Here is a 16,915-nt window from a genome sequence, read left to right as displayed (position 1 = left end):
TAGTACAGGTTATAATAATATTTGAGCAGATTAGATTTGATCAGCTGTACATGCAGTCCTCCCACTAGGTGGTGTATTACAGATCTGTGTTAAAGTAGCATATTGTATCCCTGACCCTTTCAAATCTAAATGCACATAGTAAAAGATGCACAGGATATTTTGGAATGTCTGTGTAACTACTGAATATTAATGTCAGTAAAATAACACCTCAAAGTTAAAACTGGCCCTCTTTATCCAAAATTAAGAAATATTACTTCAGTATAATAATGCCCTCTATCCTGCAAACACTTTTACTAGTGTATTTAAATTTAAGCACCTGAATACTCTCATTGCCTTCAATGTCATTTCTCATTTGTGTTAATTTGAGCACGTGGGAATGTGTTTGAATGCCTGGTGATTTCGTATTGTTTGGTTGAAATGCATATGTATTTTGAATGTAGGTTATATACATTGCAGGCCAGTATTCTGTAATTCTGTCATTTTATATGTATTAAATTGGCCTAGGATTTTGAAAAGTACCTTCCCCCCCACAAAAAAGGCCTACCTAAGCGTCTTAAAAAAAAAAAAAAAGCCTTGACCTGCTATAATTCTAAAGGTGATTAATGAGTGGTAAAATAGTGCAGGCCAGTGGTCTACTCAATACACTGACGGACAGCTTCAGGGTCCTGTCATGCATGTCCTCATGTTGAGACAACTGATTCTCTTCTTTCTATAAGCTCCATGGAGACTAGCATTCAAACAACACATAGGGACTTTAGTTTCTGCTACCTTTTACATTTTAATGTGTGTGCGTATACTTGTTACTACTGCACAGTAGCATAACTGTCACTGTTCACTGCTACTGGCCGTAGCATCTTCTGTGGACATGGCCACTGAGAGCTAACATTATGGTCTTACTATGACAATATAAGATAACTGTATCCTATTTACAGGTATCTATATGTCTATGAAGGACACACTGCATATGGAGACATAGTTGTAGGTGTGTATGTGCTGTACATGCACAGGAAATCTATAGATATGCATATAAATCTAAATCTTTGGAATACAAAACCACTTAATTTACCACAGTGTTACAATTCTAAATGCAAAAGAACAGACCATTAAAATGTTGTGGTTCCAATGGCAACATCAATTAATGTGCATGTATACAATATTTTAGATTAGTATTAATATTCAGTTGTTTACAGTGGGCCCAATGGTATTTGAAAGGGGAACAACAAAAGATTCCTTACCTCCAAGAGGTGGACCGATAAGAACTGGGCAGCACTCCACAATTGTGACAAGTCCCACGGCACTGGAAAACCTGGCAGCACCAACAAGGTCCATCAACGTCTCAAAAAGAACACTGCTAACCATTCCAAAAGCAAACCCAAAAAATACAGCATATATCACCAGGCCAGTGTAGTCTGATGCCAGTGGGCACATGATATGACAGACACCATTGTACAAGACAGCAAAACTAAAGAAATACTGGATCTTTGGCCGGATGAGTTTGGAGTTTGCCAAAAGTCCCATTGAAGGCCTAGCAAACATGTCTACAAAAGCTAAGATAGACAACAAAAAAGCTGCAGAATATTCATCAATTCCCTTATGCTTGGCATAAGGAGCCAAGAATACTATTGGGGCAAAGAAACCAATAAACATAATAACATTTCCTGACAAATAAATTAGAAATCCTCTGTGTTTGAAAAGGGATATATCTAAATATTTATTCAGAGTTTGCCAGAAAGCCTTCTTCTTGTTGTTTTTGTGCAATGTGGAATCTCCTGCCCCTTTTTCAACATCTTTTTTCACAGGAGGGACTGGTTTTGGTCCAACAGGTCTCATAAGTGACCCAGCCACGCAGCAGTTCAGCAGAAGTCCTCCCAGAATAAGAAAGCTTCCTTTCCAGCCAAATAAATTAAAGAGAAATTGATTGAGAGGTGCCAACGTGCTTAGAAATACAGGACTTCCAGCCATAGCTAGTCCGTTAGCAATAGGACGCTTCTTGTAAAAATACTTGCCAATCATAGTCAAGGCAGGCTGCAGGTTGAAAGCTAAACCCAGACCTAAGGAGCAAATAGAACATAGCTTTATTGTGCATAATATATACAAAACCCTTCACTATAATATATTTTATTCAAAAAAGCTAATACATCGTTCAACAAGTTTGAATGAAGACAAAAAAACATCAGTATCAGAGAATGAATTAGTTTCATTGCTTTCCATAAGGTTTACTGTCCATGGAATGTCTGGCCTGATAAGAATGTAATTCATTTGAAAGCATGTCTAACTTTATTTCAACTATGCAGTTGGTGCAATAAAAGATGTCCCCTCCAAAAAATCCTTACTTCTCGCATTTTTCCTGGACCATTATGGCTACAACATCATTCTAACACAACACAAGAGTTTTGACATTTTCCTGTACTGCACTGGAATAAAAGCAAAAACTAGTAATTTTTGAGCAATGATATAGACAAAGGAGCAACAGAGGAAAAATGGTATCGAAACCTTGACTATACCATTTTTATCTTACTAAGCTGTAAAAGTTTCCTCTTCGTTCACTTCACAAAAGTTTTAAAGTATCATCTAATCTACAAAAATGAGCAGATTAAATTTACGGATATAATCCTCTCTCTTTTTATCTCTATCTTTATTTGGAGTTGAATGTGTAAGCAAAGTAAGGTTTAAAATGGTTAATAATTATTAATAAATTTGCAGCATACCTGCAAACAATCAGATATGACTGTGGAGGTCACATCCATGAAATCCATGGTCAAAGGGGGAGCTGAACTGTTATAGAATATGGGGAAGCCTATATAGGCTTGTGTGTACAGCAGGGGAGGTCCTGGTCAGGATGGAGCTAAACACTCCCACTTACCAGTGTCCAAAAGCATGCTCTGAACCTGGCAATAAAGTGGTGGGGCTGCTCTGAATTCACTGTTAAGCCCTTAGGACCTTGTCACACATTACACTTAGCACCTGCTAATTTTAACTGGTGTTAACATTAGCATGTGCTTTGAGCACTTACACATTAAGGGTTAATACTCCTTCTAACCTGCCCTACTTTGATCTGCCCTTAGAGGGCTGCTGGACAGTAGATGCAGAGCTAGAAGCCAAGTTGGCTCAGTGCCTGCACCTGCTCACCTGCTCTCAGGGGTAGGGTAGGTGGCCCAGATTGCAGGCAGCTGGGGGCTGTCAGGAATCCCATCAGGTATGCCAGCCCCTGTCTGCCCTGACTGGGTCCATGCTGCTCCCCACATTTCCAGATCTAGCCTCCCTGTCAGCTTGGATCAAGCTGGCTGCTGTTCCCTCTACTCCCCACTCCTGGTGCTCCTCACCTGCCCCTTCATCCTACCACTCTGCCTCCCAGCCCTTGCAGCTCACTCCTGCAAAAATAAATAAATATTTTATTTTATTTTTTTGCAGGAGCAAGCTATTTCCAGAGCACTATATACTAGAGCACTATATATAGATATATTTGTGGGCCTAAAAGAACTTGTATCTTTATTAGGTATCTTCTAGTCTCTCTGCTACTGAGTTCAAACTACATTATGATTAGGAGCTAAAGTGATCAATATAAAATCCAATAAAAATAACTATACTAAGAGTTGTCACAAGGCAATCATTTTTGTTGTTGAAATTATAGTGCAGCACAGTATGGAACATACATATTGCATTTACTGAATAAAATAATAATGTGTTTCTGAAATATCCCAAGAAATAATTTAATATCCCAGAAAGTCTCAAAGAAATATAGTTCAGGATAAATAAAATGAACTAGATGGAGCGTCTTATTCTTCTGTGTTTGTAGTATGCCTAGCACAACGACACTCTTGTCTATGTCTAGAGCACCTATTCTGTACAATAATATTATAAACATTAAATGTTAATTATAAACATTGAATGTAGTGATAGTACATTTTGAACAAGTCGCTTACCTCCAACAACACCTATACATATGTAAAGTTCCAGGACACTATTGCAGAAAGAGGATACAATCATTCCAAATGAACACAATATGCCTCCTGCTATCATTACTGGCCGGCTACCATATTTGTTCACCAAGACGCTGCTCATGGGACCTGATGGCAAGAAATGAACAAATTTTCAGTCACGTTGTCATAAATATATTTGCAGTTAGGAATGCGTAGATGTCTGCAGGCAAATATTTATGTGCTTGAAGTCAGACAGAGCCATAGTCATGTGTCACAGACAAGTGGCTTTGATAAATATTTCAGTCATGAATCTGGATCAAAGGATGTAAGACATGAATGATACAAGCTTGCTTATTACCATTCTCAGGAAGCAAAAATGATCCCAGTCAAAGGAAGACTTGGGAAGGCAGGGAATGCTGAGACAGGCCAGGGTTGGAGAGGATCCATGAAAAGAAAGAGGAATGCAGTTGCATCTGTCTTCAGTTGTCTGACCCATGTGCAGCAAGCTCTTTGAACTCACCGGCTTGTTGCTGTCGGCTCCTGCTGGAGGCACTGATTTAAAGCAACACCAGAGCCCAGTGGGTGAATGTCATCACCACTCATCCACAATTTTCTCCTGATGCTGAATTCAGAGGAGGTTTGGGGGTGATGAATAACAGCAGCATTCAACACCTGGGCTCTGGAATCTTGCCAAAGTGATGACTATGACAGAAGCTTGCACCAGCATTGTGGTGGATTCACTGCTCATGGGTCGCACCCCTTAAGGGGTGTAGCCACAGCCTCCTCACCCCCATCCTGGGTATTTTGATCAGTCAGGCCCATACTGTGAAGTCCAGCTCAGGAGTTGAAACAGAAGGAAAAAAACTATTGCTATTGCAGCAAAAGAGATTTTTAAATGAATCGGATAATAACGTATTTTAATAGTATGGAAACTTTTGGGAATTTTATAGTTGCCTGTTAACTTGTGTAGGATACTTTTAGCATGTCAGTGGGATCACACGCCTACTTAAAGTTAGGAATGTGCTCAAGAACCTTGTTTAATCAGAGTATAAATCAGAGTATAAATTAAACACAAGTGAAGCTTGACTTGTTCTGAAGATGAGTGATAACAGGCAGCATTAATAGCACTAATGAATATAATAGGCAGACTGTGTTGACTAACAAAGTCTGAGGCACGCTTCAGTGTCATTACACTAAGGCCCCCTGTACACATCATATATATTGCACAGTTACCTTGTTAATTGCACAATAAATTTAGACTGGCAACACGCTCAAATGAACTATTGAGCATTAAAATGATCCCATTAGCTATAAAGTTATTGCTCGAAAATGTGTAATAACTTTATAGCTAGTTTCTGTCCAGCTTTAATTTGCATGTGTAGTCTGCCACTGAGAGAACACAGGTGCTGCAATCTTCCAGCCACTGTGATCTCCCTACTGTGGAGTGCTTCACACAGCTGTAGGGGCTTGAGAGGCCCACAGCTGATGGGGCTCTTGGTCCAAGTTGCACAGCCAGGACAGAGTCTTACACCTGATGGGGCTCTCAGTCCCAGCAGTACCACACAGGCAGCCAAAACCAAGACTTCCACACCTGAGGGACTCTTGGTCCTGGCTGTGCATGGGCCCCATGACTGGGAGGCCCCTCAACAAAGAGAGGCTCCCAGCCATGGGACCCTGCTTCTTGCTGATGTAGGGGAAGCCTAGGATTGGGCTCCCCCTGTACTGGCAATAAGGCATACTTGGATCTAATGTGTGATCTCACAAGCATGCCTCCTGCCATGCACTTGTGGAATGGCAGGAGGCATAATTTTGTGTGAATCACACATTAGATCTAATTGCACCTTTACCAGCACATGTAGAGGGGCCCTATAACCTATAAACTTGAAAATATAGCTACAGCTCTGGTCTTTAGTTTCAAGAATAATTTAGTTCATAGTGTAATTATGTCCACATCAAACAAACAGACACTGGGCATCTAAACATGATGTACACTTACAAGTCCTTTAAATGAATAGGTGGTATCGTACGTACTAAGTGCTATCAGAGCACTTTAAGGATGTAACACAACATCTGATTCTATTATGCCTGGTCCTAATCAGAATTACCAGTCTAGGTTTTGTAACCATGAATGAAATTCACTACATTTAAACAGAAAAAAAATATAAAAGGGAACGAATGCAAACTGATGTTTAAAAGTGGAGCTACAAGAGACAATGGCAATAAAATGAAATGTCAAGTACTGCATTTGGTTTTACTGAAAATTATTTTGGCTCTTATGTTATATTTGCTCCATAATAATGAAATAAATTAATGCCAGAATATCCATTATAAGAAAAAAGATGGCTCAAAAACTTGAAAACCTATGTTCTTTGCAATATGTTGTTGTTTGAGCTCCAATATTTGACCTGCCCGAAATCTCTTACTGTTAGTAATGGGTTAAATAGCAAGTCTCCATGGTATACTATACCATCTTTTGTATAAGCATAACTGTCCATTGAATTCAGTGGACTGTCTGCTTAAAAATCAATTTATATGTCCATTAGGTTGGTTACACAAAATAAAATCTGGATACTTAAAAGGTTTCAAGCACAGTTATACAGAGTCAAGAGGCTTAGCTTACAGGACAGCTCATGAGATAGCCAGTAGTCTGGGTTTCTGGGCAGGCCAGAAAAAAGTTTTATATGTGATATAGCAGCATTTCTTTTTCTGGAACTAGCCATAGACAGGATTGGCATTCACAGAAGAGAAAAATCCCAAAGAAAGCCTCGATCAAAGCAGTGCCATGCATTGCATCCTGAAGTTTATGAAACTTGTGTGGTCTTATGAACCTTTGGTGGAACAAGTTCCAATCAGGAAAAGCCCTTAGGGTTGTGCGAGTATTTCAGTTCTTCAGCAGAATTAGGTGGATAAGGAGATGTCAACCCAAAAGACAATTCTTCTGTATTTTTTGTTGATATAAAATATACTTATATTTTCATTTTGCATTAAACAAATTGTTTGGTCCATTATGAGATTTATTTACTCTTTTATAAATATGAAATTTAGCTACATTTGTAAATTAACTTTTTCAAACAAAGAGTTGAAATGTTATGTTTTGAAACTGTTGAAACAAAATATTTTGACTTTTTCACCCCCCCTCCCTGCCATTTTTCTCAGTTAAACCTATTTGCTTAATTTGACCTGAATTCATGGAGGGAGGGGTGAATCTGAAACTGAACTTTATGACAAACTATTTAATTTTTTACCCTGCTCTATTCTGCTAAAATGTCAACCATTATAATGAGGGACAAGAAGGAAGATGAACTCTCAAAGCCTGTGTCCTAAGCCATTTAGCTTTTCATACATTACATAGCCCACACATAAAACTTCACCTGGATATTTTCTAACGCACATTACATTTAGTACCTCCAATGTGAGGTACTAAAAATATGCATTAGGTTGCCTTAATGCACAGTAACAACGAGATTTCTCAGTTAGTCAGGTCACAGGCTAGTTAGGGGTGTTAAGCTCAAAGCCAGTATGGTAAACCACCCAGAAGGCAACGAATGCCAGCACCAGAGCATAGTGAATAAATGGCCATAAATGAAATCTCTTGGTCTTGGGTGGATGGTGGGTGAAGCCACAAGGGGAAAGTTGAAGTTGTTTGAGTTGCATGATCTTTGCATTTCCGTGAAGTGTACTATTCGGCATGTATTTTAAACATCCCTTTTTAAAATTAAAATACATTTGCTGACTTACAAACATCTTTGGAAACTACAATATTCTTTTAAAGTTTTTCACATAAGTTATTGATACGCACTTGCCACCCTAACTCCAGTTTAATTTTGCTTTCTAGGAATATTCCAGTGTTTTAGTTTAAAATCTAACACTTAGGAAACATCAATTGCTATATAAGACATAATGTTGGGTTGAGCATATGAATGAGGAAACTCTATAAATTTTCCAGTTTCCTGCAGCTCTGATAATGGCATTAAACATTTTCTTTTGACATCTGGGTGTACATTTTGGTTTTAAAGTCTCTTAAAATACTGTATATTCATATGTCAGTAAATACGAATCTACATAAATGCCAGCTGTGAACATGTAATCAGGCCTTTTATGGGAAAGCACAAATTTGATTTTGCATTCACCTACATCTACAGTCATTTAAATAATGCTCACAGGCTGGCATGAATCTATAAATTACAGCAAATTTTTAACCAGAAACATAATTCAGTTACTCAACATCAAATAACAGATCATCGGCAAGATCATGCTAAATGCTAATATGTATTTCATTAAAATCTCATAAAAATCAATTCTGATGCAATATATACATTTTTTGACTCTTGGATGGGACAAAAAATGTTCATTGTCATGTTCTTAGACTGGATTTTTGAGTCAATTCTCATTTTAAAGATGACCAAATCTTTAAGAAAAGAATAAAAGGACAATTTACCCAGGTGCATGTGTGGGACAAGGGGATTAGAAGATCACAAAGGAATAGTTTTGGACAAGGCCGGGTCTTTTGGAAGATACTACAGATATCTTTTGGAAGCCGATGACAAAAAGGACAGCCAGTTTTTTGTCCCGTCTCTCTGACGTGCATCCCAAATATGTATATGTTCAAGCTCGGCAGCTTATACTTGGAGGCTTCATTTGTGAGAGACCAGGTAGTCAATATATGAGAGGGCCAGTGTTGATTAATTCTTGCGGTGCATACGTTTTTGGTTAGGCTGTCGTGTACACCACTCCTGCTGCCTTGAAATTCTTTAAGGAAGCCATCTTCAGGCATGTGCAAAAACAAGGCAACTTTTTTGGGGGTAAAATTATAAAGGATGCGAAGCAGATCAAAAATAACCTCAGACCTAAGGATTTACTTTCTCAACAAAGAAATGAATGGTGGCATAAGATTATGTTAGTGCCCTCTCTTTACACTTGGTCACTTCTAGAATTTCCTTTCTTAGGTCTGCTTACCCACCACCCAGATGTTTTCTTTCCAGTTGTTTACGCTTCTTTTTATCAGACTGGGGAAAAAAGGCTATCTGGGTTCCCCTTGGGGGTGAGTAAGATTTCTTCCCAGTGTGTATCTTTTTCTTAACAGGTACAGACTCTAACAACAACTGTATTACACTGAAGGGTGAGGAAAACAAGGATTTCCCCAAGTCAATGGCTGTGAAAGACATGTCTCCAAGTGAAATACTAGCAAACAAGACTATAAAGAACCATAGTTTCAGCTATATCATGAAGCTTTAGTTTTCGCTCTTCCACCCCAGGGCTCCTGAGGTAACAGTTGACCCAGAGACAGAGTGAACGCAAACTGAGCCAGTGCCTGCATGCCACCTAACTGGCTGACAAAGCCCGCAGGGCCTCTATTTAAACCCACTCCTTGTACCCAACTGCAGGTTGTTTCATATTTGAGGGTTGCTGAACAATTAACTCTTGACTTTGGTTCCTGCTTTCTAGTAGGTGGCCCCAGCTGCTCACTTCTGTTTTTTGACTTTGGTTCCTGCTTCTCAGTTTCTGACTTTGTTCTGCCTTCTGGTTTACGTGCGGGCCGGGCGCAAACCCGGGCCCTTTGTTGCGCTGCACGCGGGCTGTGGCCGGCAGCCCGGGCACGCTGGGTTGGAGAGGGCGGGCGCCGAGCTAGAATTAGGCACAGACACGTAATGGTTGATTTTAAGATTGTTTACTTACACCGAGATGGTCGCGGTGCAGGCTGAGAACTTGCTTGAGTTGCGGTTACAAACAGAAAGAACACGAACAATCACGTGGAGTTTGCTAGGCTCCACGCAGACAGAACTCCGGATGTCCAGGATAAGCGCGCCTCAAAACTCGTCGATACGTCTTATAAAAGGTTACCGCTCCAAGACGGGAAGAGGTGGGCGGTGGATCAGGCCGCCAAACTCCTCTGAATAACACACAGGGTTTCTATTACCCTGCCGTGCACCCAGAGTCCCCACGAGATGGATGTGGAGTCCTCTTCGGCTTGGGCGGAAACTGCTCAAGCCTCTTATATGGCTAGCAGGCCAATCGCTAGCCTCCACGTGGGAATAATTTAGCACTAGCCAATAGCGGGGAACAAATTTGCATTTGAAGAGCGGGAACTCTTTGCACCGTCCATTTCTGTGTTGCAAAGGGAAATGCACCCTGCAAAGACAGCCGCAAAGTGGCGGGAACTCTCTCCTTTGCACGCGGGTTCTCTGTGCAGCAAAACTCCACTGTGTGATGAAGCTGTAATCCCACGGGAATAATTCTAGTGCCGAAGCACACACAAAAATCAGACCTTTGGGTCATGACAGTTTATAGCTCTGAATTCTGACTTTGGTTCAAGGCTTCTGGTTTCTATTTTGGGTTCATGCCTTCTGATTCATGACCCTGGTTCTTGCCATTGAATGCTGGCCTGGCCCTGCTTCTGATTCTTGCCCTTATCACTGGATCGGACCTGTTAACCCTGGCTGGGAACTGGAAATCCTGCTTTTTTGGTCAACTCAGCTTCTCAAAAGAACTACTTGGCCTTCTCAGGCCAAAGATGGCAACAGAAGATGCCTAATGAAAGGATTGTGAGTTCTCAGCTGCAGCTTTTTCTTTAACTAGGTCTTCTACTAGGTTCAACCAAGTAGTTTCTCACAGATGACACATTTGCCAGCTTTCAAAATCAGCAGCCTCCAATTCTTCACCATAATCCCACTCTGAATCCTATCATCTTAACCAGTTTTTATAACTGCTCCTGTAACACAGCAATTTAGGGCACATACAGGCATCCCCATAATTCAATCTAGGTTGATCTAAGTGTAACACCTGTACATACCAGGCGTGTGTACATATGCATTTGATCCAACCTAAATTTACTCTGGTGTAAACTACTCTGGAGTAAGCATTTTTGGGCAAGCATCTAGATTAAAGAGCTGATTTGCTACTCTTTTCACCGTTTCCTGTAGTTCTACAGTGGGCCCCTGCTGCCACTGGGGGGGAGCTCCAGGCGCTGGCTGCAGCTGTCAGCACCTGGCAGCCCTCTTTAAAAGCCAGTCCTGCATGCTCCTCTCTGGCCAGCCTCTTCTTTGCCCAGGAGCAGCGTTCCAAGCACAGGGACACCACATGACAACTTTCTCCTTGGCCACTCTGACTCTCTGAGCCCTGCTCCTGGAAGTGTGACCAGTACCCCAGGCTCCTGCTGGCTGCCGTGCTGGCCCTGCTGGCCCACCATGTTGACCGCCATCTGACCCATGGCTGCCAGAGACAATCCCAGCAGGATGTGGGCCCTTGGGCAAAGCAGCCTGTGTGGGGGCCACCTTCCCATCCCACGGCACACTTACGCCAGGGAGTGAAAGCCCCAGCACCCAGACACAGCGGGATGGGTGGCAGCCGGAACTTCCAGCTGGAACAAGCAAAGAGCTATCCAACTCACTGGGTGGGCGGGTGGACTAAACTTCAGCTGTGGCCTCTCTACCCAGCTCTGTGGGAACTCCCAAAGCACGGGGCCTGGGGCGGTTGCCCCAATTTGCTTCCCCCAAGGATGGCCCTGATGGCCACCTTGCCCCACCTGGCTCCCATAAACTTAGTGACTGCTTGCCTGGTGGCAGCATGCTATCCCAGGACTGCCACCACCACCATACACAGCTGTCCCCAGCAGGGATGCTGATGAGGGGCTTCTGGACACCACCACCAGGGCCACTGTCTCTCTTCTCAGCCTCTAGCCCTGCCACCTCTGGGCCCACTGCACCACCTAGGACTGGTGGCTGCACACTGTCCAGCACACCTGAGACAATGAGCAGGGGTTGGGCACCTTCCGCATGACTTGGCACAACTTCCAGAACCTCTTTCAGCACCTCTGGCCCCACCTACAGTGGCAGGACACCAGCATGCACCTGGCCCTCCCTGCAGACACCCAGCTGGCCCTTGCCCTGCTGAAGCTGGCCATGCCCACCAGTCTCTGGTACATCAGAAACCTGTTTGGTGTAGGCAAGGCTGCTTCCAGGGAGGCTGTCCTGGAGGTGTGTGGGGTCCTCCAGGACATGCTGGGGTACACAATGATCCACATCCATGACCCCCTGGCAGTGGTGGCAGGGTTCTGTGCACTTGGATTCCCCCATTGTAGCAAGGCCCTGGACAGGACCCACATACCAGTCACCTGCCTAAACGACAGAAGCCACCCCTATTACAGCCACATCGGATTTCACTCTCTGGTCCTGCAAGCCATTGTAGACCACCATGGGATGTGCACCCACAGGAGTGCTGGCTAGGTGGGTATTGCCCACAATGCCTATGTGTTTTGCAACTCCGGCCTGGCAGAACTGGAGAATGGTTGCTTAGCACCAGGGGTGCTGGACATGCATCTGGTGCCATTGTGATCCCGCCCCTGTTTATCAGGGACCTTGCCTACCTGCTACTTCTCTGGCTGATGTGGCCCTACACCGGCCAGCTGGACCCCCACCAGGCCCACTTTAACTAGTGCCTGGGCCAGACGCATGTCCTGGTGGAGTGCGCCTTCAGCTGCCTCTAGGGCTGCCGGCGCTCTCTCACTATCTGCCTTGAGGTCACCAAGGACAACCTCCCCCAGGTCATCATCACAGCCTGTGTGCTGCATAACACCTGTGAGGCCCAGAGGAGCTGTTCTGTGAGGCCTGGGTGGAGGAGCCGTGGTGGGCAGAGGATGCTTGGAGGTAGGAGCATCACCTGTGGCAGCAGTGGCAGTGGTGAGCCCGCCCTGCTAAGCCACCAGAAGAGCCATGCACCCATCAGTGGGGACCAGCGCACTGCGTGCGGGAGGCTCTAGCTGACCATTTCTTCCTGCACTCCCTGCTCTAGCTCACCTGCCCCACTGCTCAGGAACACTCTACCTTCCCGCCCACCCCTAGCACCATACTCACTGCAGACATATGTCAGAAGAACAAGTCTTTATTCCCCTCATATCACATAGCCCTCACCTCCCCACTCCCTCCCCAACACACAGAGTCCCTCCACCTTCCCTGTGCAAACTGTGTACAAAGTGTTGTATGTGGTTTCACGGAATGGGGGCGGGGGGGGGCATGGGGTGGGGGTGCCTAGGGGACAGAATCCGGGGACAGGTGCCCAGCACCCCAGCCTCTGGGCCTCCCCCTGTGGGTGTAGATGCTGCGGTGAATGCAGTTGGCTGGGGGCTCACCCACGGGCAATGGCAGCCACTGGTCTTGTGGTACAGGCAGCCCACCCTCTGCTAGGTGTTGCCCATGGCCAGCAGGGCCAGCGTGCAGTCCTGGGCCTGCTGCTGGCAGCTCCATCTCTGTGCCCGTGTGGAGCTGGGGCAAGTGATGGGCCTGGGCCCAGGCATGGGGGCTGGGTGGTGGTGGACCTGAGACAGGGACTGGGACAGGGAGGAGCCCAGGCCAGATGCCACAAGACCTTCTCTCAGGCCCAGGTTGAGGCCTGCTGATGGGCAGCGGGCACTTGCCAGGCGGCATGTGGGGCTAAGGTTAGAGAAGAGGAGGGCAATTATTTTGGGCGGAGGGCCACTTACCCAGTTTTGGCAGGCTGGGTTGAGGGCTGCATGGGTAGCCCCACCCCTTGACAGGTGAACCTCCTGGTCACCATCTTGGGACCAATGTCCCAATGTCTTGGGATCAACGTCCCAGGACCAGCACCGGTGGGGCCCAAAGCAGGGCACAGGCTGGCAGGGGTCTGTGGAGCTGGGCTGGGCTGCACCAGCAGAGAAAGGGGAGAGCTCCCGCTGGGTCCCACACCTAATCACTCCCAGTGCCCCCCAGGCCCGCGGTACAGGAGTGGGCAATGGACAGCCCCAAACCCTTGCTTGCCGGCAGGGAAGAAGCTGGTGCTGAGCATGGGGAAAACTGTCCCCTCGCCTACGCCATGGCCAGTGCTCCTTGCTGCAGGTGCTCGCAGCCCACATAGGGCTGTCTGGAGCAGGCACAGGCAGCCCCATGCAGGCTGCAAGCGACTACAGTGCAGGGCGCCGACCACGGGGCACGCAAGGGGCCGACTTTCCCTGAGCTCAGCACCAGCTTGTAACCCAGCCCCATTGCCACCCTGGGCTCTGCACTGGCTCCGGGCTCGCCTGTTGGCAGCAGCAGCTGCGACCCTACCACTTGCCGTGCTGGGCAGTGTTGGGTGCTACTGCCTGCCAGGAGCTCACGTGCTAGGCAGCCCACAGGCGGCGGTGGCAAATACTGCCCAGTGTGGCAAGTGGGGGGGCCGCAGTTGCCGTCACCACATGCAGCCCCAACAGGCAAGCCTGGACCTGGCACGGAGCCTAAGCTGGCAGTGTGATGCTGAGTGCAGGGGAGGAAAAGTGGCCTGATGCCCCATGCTGCAGTCACTCGCAGCCCATTTGGGGCTGCCTGTGCCTGCTCAGGACAGCCCCGTGCGGGAAGCGAGTGGCTGCAGCAGGGAGCGGTGGCCACAGGGTGGGGGAGGGGCCACATTCCTCTGCGCTGGGATGGAGCCTGGGGAAAAGCTGAGCGTTGGGGGGGGGGGGGAGTGGCCCCTCACCCGCTCCGTGGCTGCCCTTCCCCCTTACCTGAGGTTCTGGCATGGGGCAGCCACGTGGTCCCAGGCCAGAAGCCCCTGCTCTCGCTTCCAGCTGGTGGGGTGTGGCCAGGCAGGCCCTGCTGTTGTGGGAGTCCACTGGGCTTCCCCTGGGTCCTACTGCCCTTGTTTTCTGTCATTTTTGACAGGAACCAAGGGCAGATAAATATTAATTTTCTAAATTTTTTAGGGGCCCTGCAGGCCGGATAGAATGGCCTCATGGGCCATATTTTGCCCACCCCTGGGTTAGAGGCTGGGGAGTATGAAGGTGACTGCCAGGGCTAGAATAGTGTCCAGCACCGAGCTGTCATCATCTGCGGCCTGCACTGCCTGGCCCAGGATGGCATTCTGCTCTTGCAGCACTTTGAGCTGCTTGCGCTCCAGGGTCAGGAGCTAAGCCCAGAACTCCTGGTCTGCCTGGTCCCGCTCTCCTCACGCCAGTCCCATGCCTCTTCACACTAGTCCCGCATGTCCTTGCAGGTGATGTCCTCTGTTCACCAGGCCTACGTGTCCTCCACACACTCCTCCAAGACTGCCACCAGCCACTGGAAAAGGATAGTGTGGTCCATTGTGGGCCTCTGGTGGAACCGGCACATCTGCAGCACCCCACCTGTGGGCACCAGTGACCCTGAGGCTGTATCCCAGCTGCTAAGTGTGGCCTCTTCCCCGAGTTCATCTGCAGGACCTGCAGAGCCACGAGACAGAAGTTTTTTGTGAGAGTTTGCAACATTTCAGAGATAAGATGCTTTGAACCAGAGGCTGTGCACTGCCCAGTCTCAGGCTGTGGTTGGCTATGCATGGGTGCTCAGGGACCATGGTAAGTCAGCTAGGCAGGACTGGGCCCAGGCAGCCACTGGCCAAGCCCCGCATCCCTGTGTGCTCCCCTGGAGCTGAAGGGCTGCTGGGTGCTGGTAGCAGGCAGCCTACCTCCCCCATCCCCTTCCCAGGGCAGGACAGGCCAGGCTCCTGGTAGCACCTGCTGCAGTGGCTCCAGACCCCTCTCCCCTTCTCCTGCAGGCTAACTGCTCTGCTGTGCTGCTGTACAGCCCACAATGCCTGGGCTAGAGGGGTGCAGGCTACTGAACAATTGGGGTAAGGAGCTGCCCGGACCCTTCCCTTCCTGCTGGGGGCCTCTCTGGGGAGGTGCCCTGGGGCTAGCCCCCCGCCATGATGCCACTGCACCCTGAACTTGCCCCTGCTGTATGTGTCTGAGGGCTCTTTGCAGTGCACGATGAGCTATTTGCATAGACGGAGGGGTGCCTGACCCACTATGCCCTGCTGCTGCTGATTCTCATGGTGCCCCAGGCACACCTGCACTTCTGGTACAGCTGGGTGTCTGCAGGGAGGGTCAGGCACATGCTGGTATCTTGCCACTCTAGATGGAGCTACAATGGCACAGAAAGCAAGCTCAGGCTGCCCTGCAATCTCTATTGTAACCTGGAGAGCTACCTGTGGCTGCACTATGCAACCCTGCCCCTCAGAGCCAAAGAGGATATCATTGCCAGCGTCAATGTGTTCCTAGATATATGAGAGGCCCATGCCCACCTATCTGCGGAGGCATGGGCTGTTCAATAAAGTTTAGCGGTGTCTCCTGCCTCTCTGCATGCTGTGGTAGGGGGACCTGAGGCCAGGGGAGTGAGGGCAGGCCAGACAGGGATGGAGGGTAGGGGTGGGGGTTGCAGCAGGGAAAGGGAGGGCCCTGGGGAGTGTGGGCCTTACCATGTGGCTGGGGTTGTTGTGGCTGGTGGCTCAGTGAGGTTCTCCCTGTCAGCGACGGTATGCAGCTGTGGCTGGTGTCCTCGGGCCACAGGTCATGGAGTGCAGGTGCCCGGCCGGGGACCTCCCCCAGGGCAGGAGCTGGCGGTGCTGGTGGCCAGCAGTGTCATGGCCAGCTGCTCCTCATGGCTGGGAATGGGGCTGCAGAGCTGGTGAGGCAGGTGCTGGCCAGGGCTCCCCAAACTGCTGGTGGAAACTGCAGCTGGGAAGCTGGACAGGACAAGCCACTGGGCGTCCGAGGGTCCCTCTCCCAGTGATGCATCACTGGGGGTGCCAGGCTGGGGCAGGGGCTTGGGCAGGCTGCCCATGCTGGTGTATAGTCCATGGCTGTGGCCTGGGTCCCAGGGTGCAAGAATGGCCATCAGCTGCTGTATAAAGGACATGAACTTGTGGCCACGGCCAGACCAATGATTGTGGTTGGTCATGCCAATCCACTGTGCCTACAAGGGCTTGACTTTTATGAGGCACTGTTGCACCAACCATTTGTACCCTCTCTCCTGCATCAACCTTGACAATGCCTCACAAATATGCATGTTGGCATGGCTGCCCTGCTTAAACTGTCACTGCACTTCTGTCTCACTCCACGGCACCATGAGGTCACCAGTCTCCTCCTTGGTCGTTGGGGCCCTGGGTGGAGGGAACAGGCATGGGCATGCCCACAGACAAGGAGGAGGCCAGGAGGCCATGGTGGGTCCCGCACCAGCTCCCTGGGCCCTCAC

General features: G+C 47.7%; 1 protein-coding gene across 6 annotated transcripts in view; it reads right to left on the bottom strand.

Annotated features, from left to right (window-relative positions):
- SLC16A7 (solute carrier family 16 member 7) overlaps positions 1-16,915 on the bottom strand; it is a 150,519-nt gene that overhangs the window by 11,298 nt on the left and 122,306 nt on the right. For all 6 annotated transcript variants that reach the window (XM_059726042.1, XM_059726044.1, XM_059726043.1 and 3 more), the window contains 2 exons: positions 3,924-4,067; positions 1,236-2,051 (listed from right to left, as the gene is read on the bottom strand). In XM_059726042.1, coding sequence (XP_059582025.1) covers positions 1,236-2,051; positions 3,924-4,067 — 960 coding nt within the window. The remainder of the gene's footprint in view (positions 1-1,235; positions 2,052-3,923; positions 4,068-16,915) is intronic.

Source organism: Alligator mississippiensis, chromosome 4 (assembly GCF_030867095.1).
Source record: "Alligator mississippiensis isolate rAllMis1 chromosome 4, rAllMis1, whole genome shotgun sequence".
NCBI classification, from domain to species: domain Eukaryota; kingdom Metazoa; phylum Chordata; order Crocodylia; family Alligatoridae; genus Alligator; species Alligator mississippiensis.
This window is presented reverse-complemented; position numbering and strand designations above follow the sequence as displayed.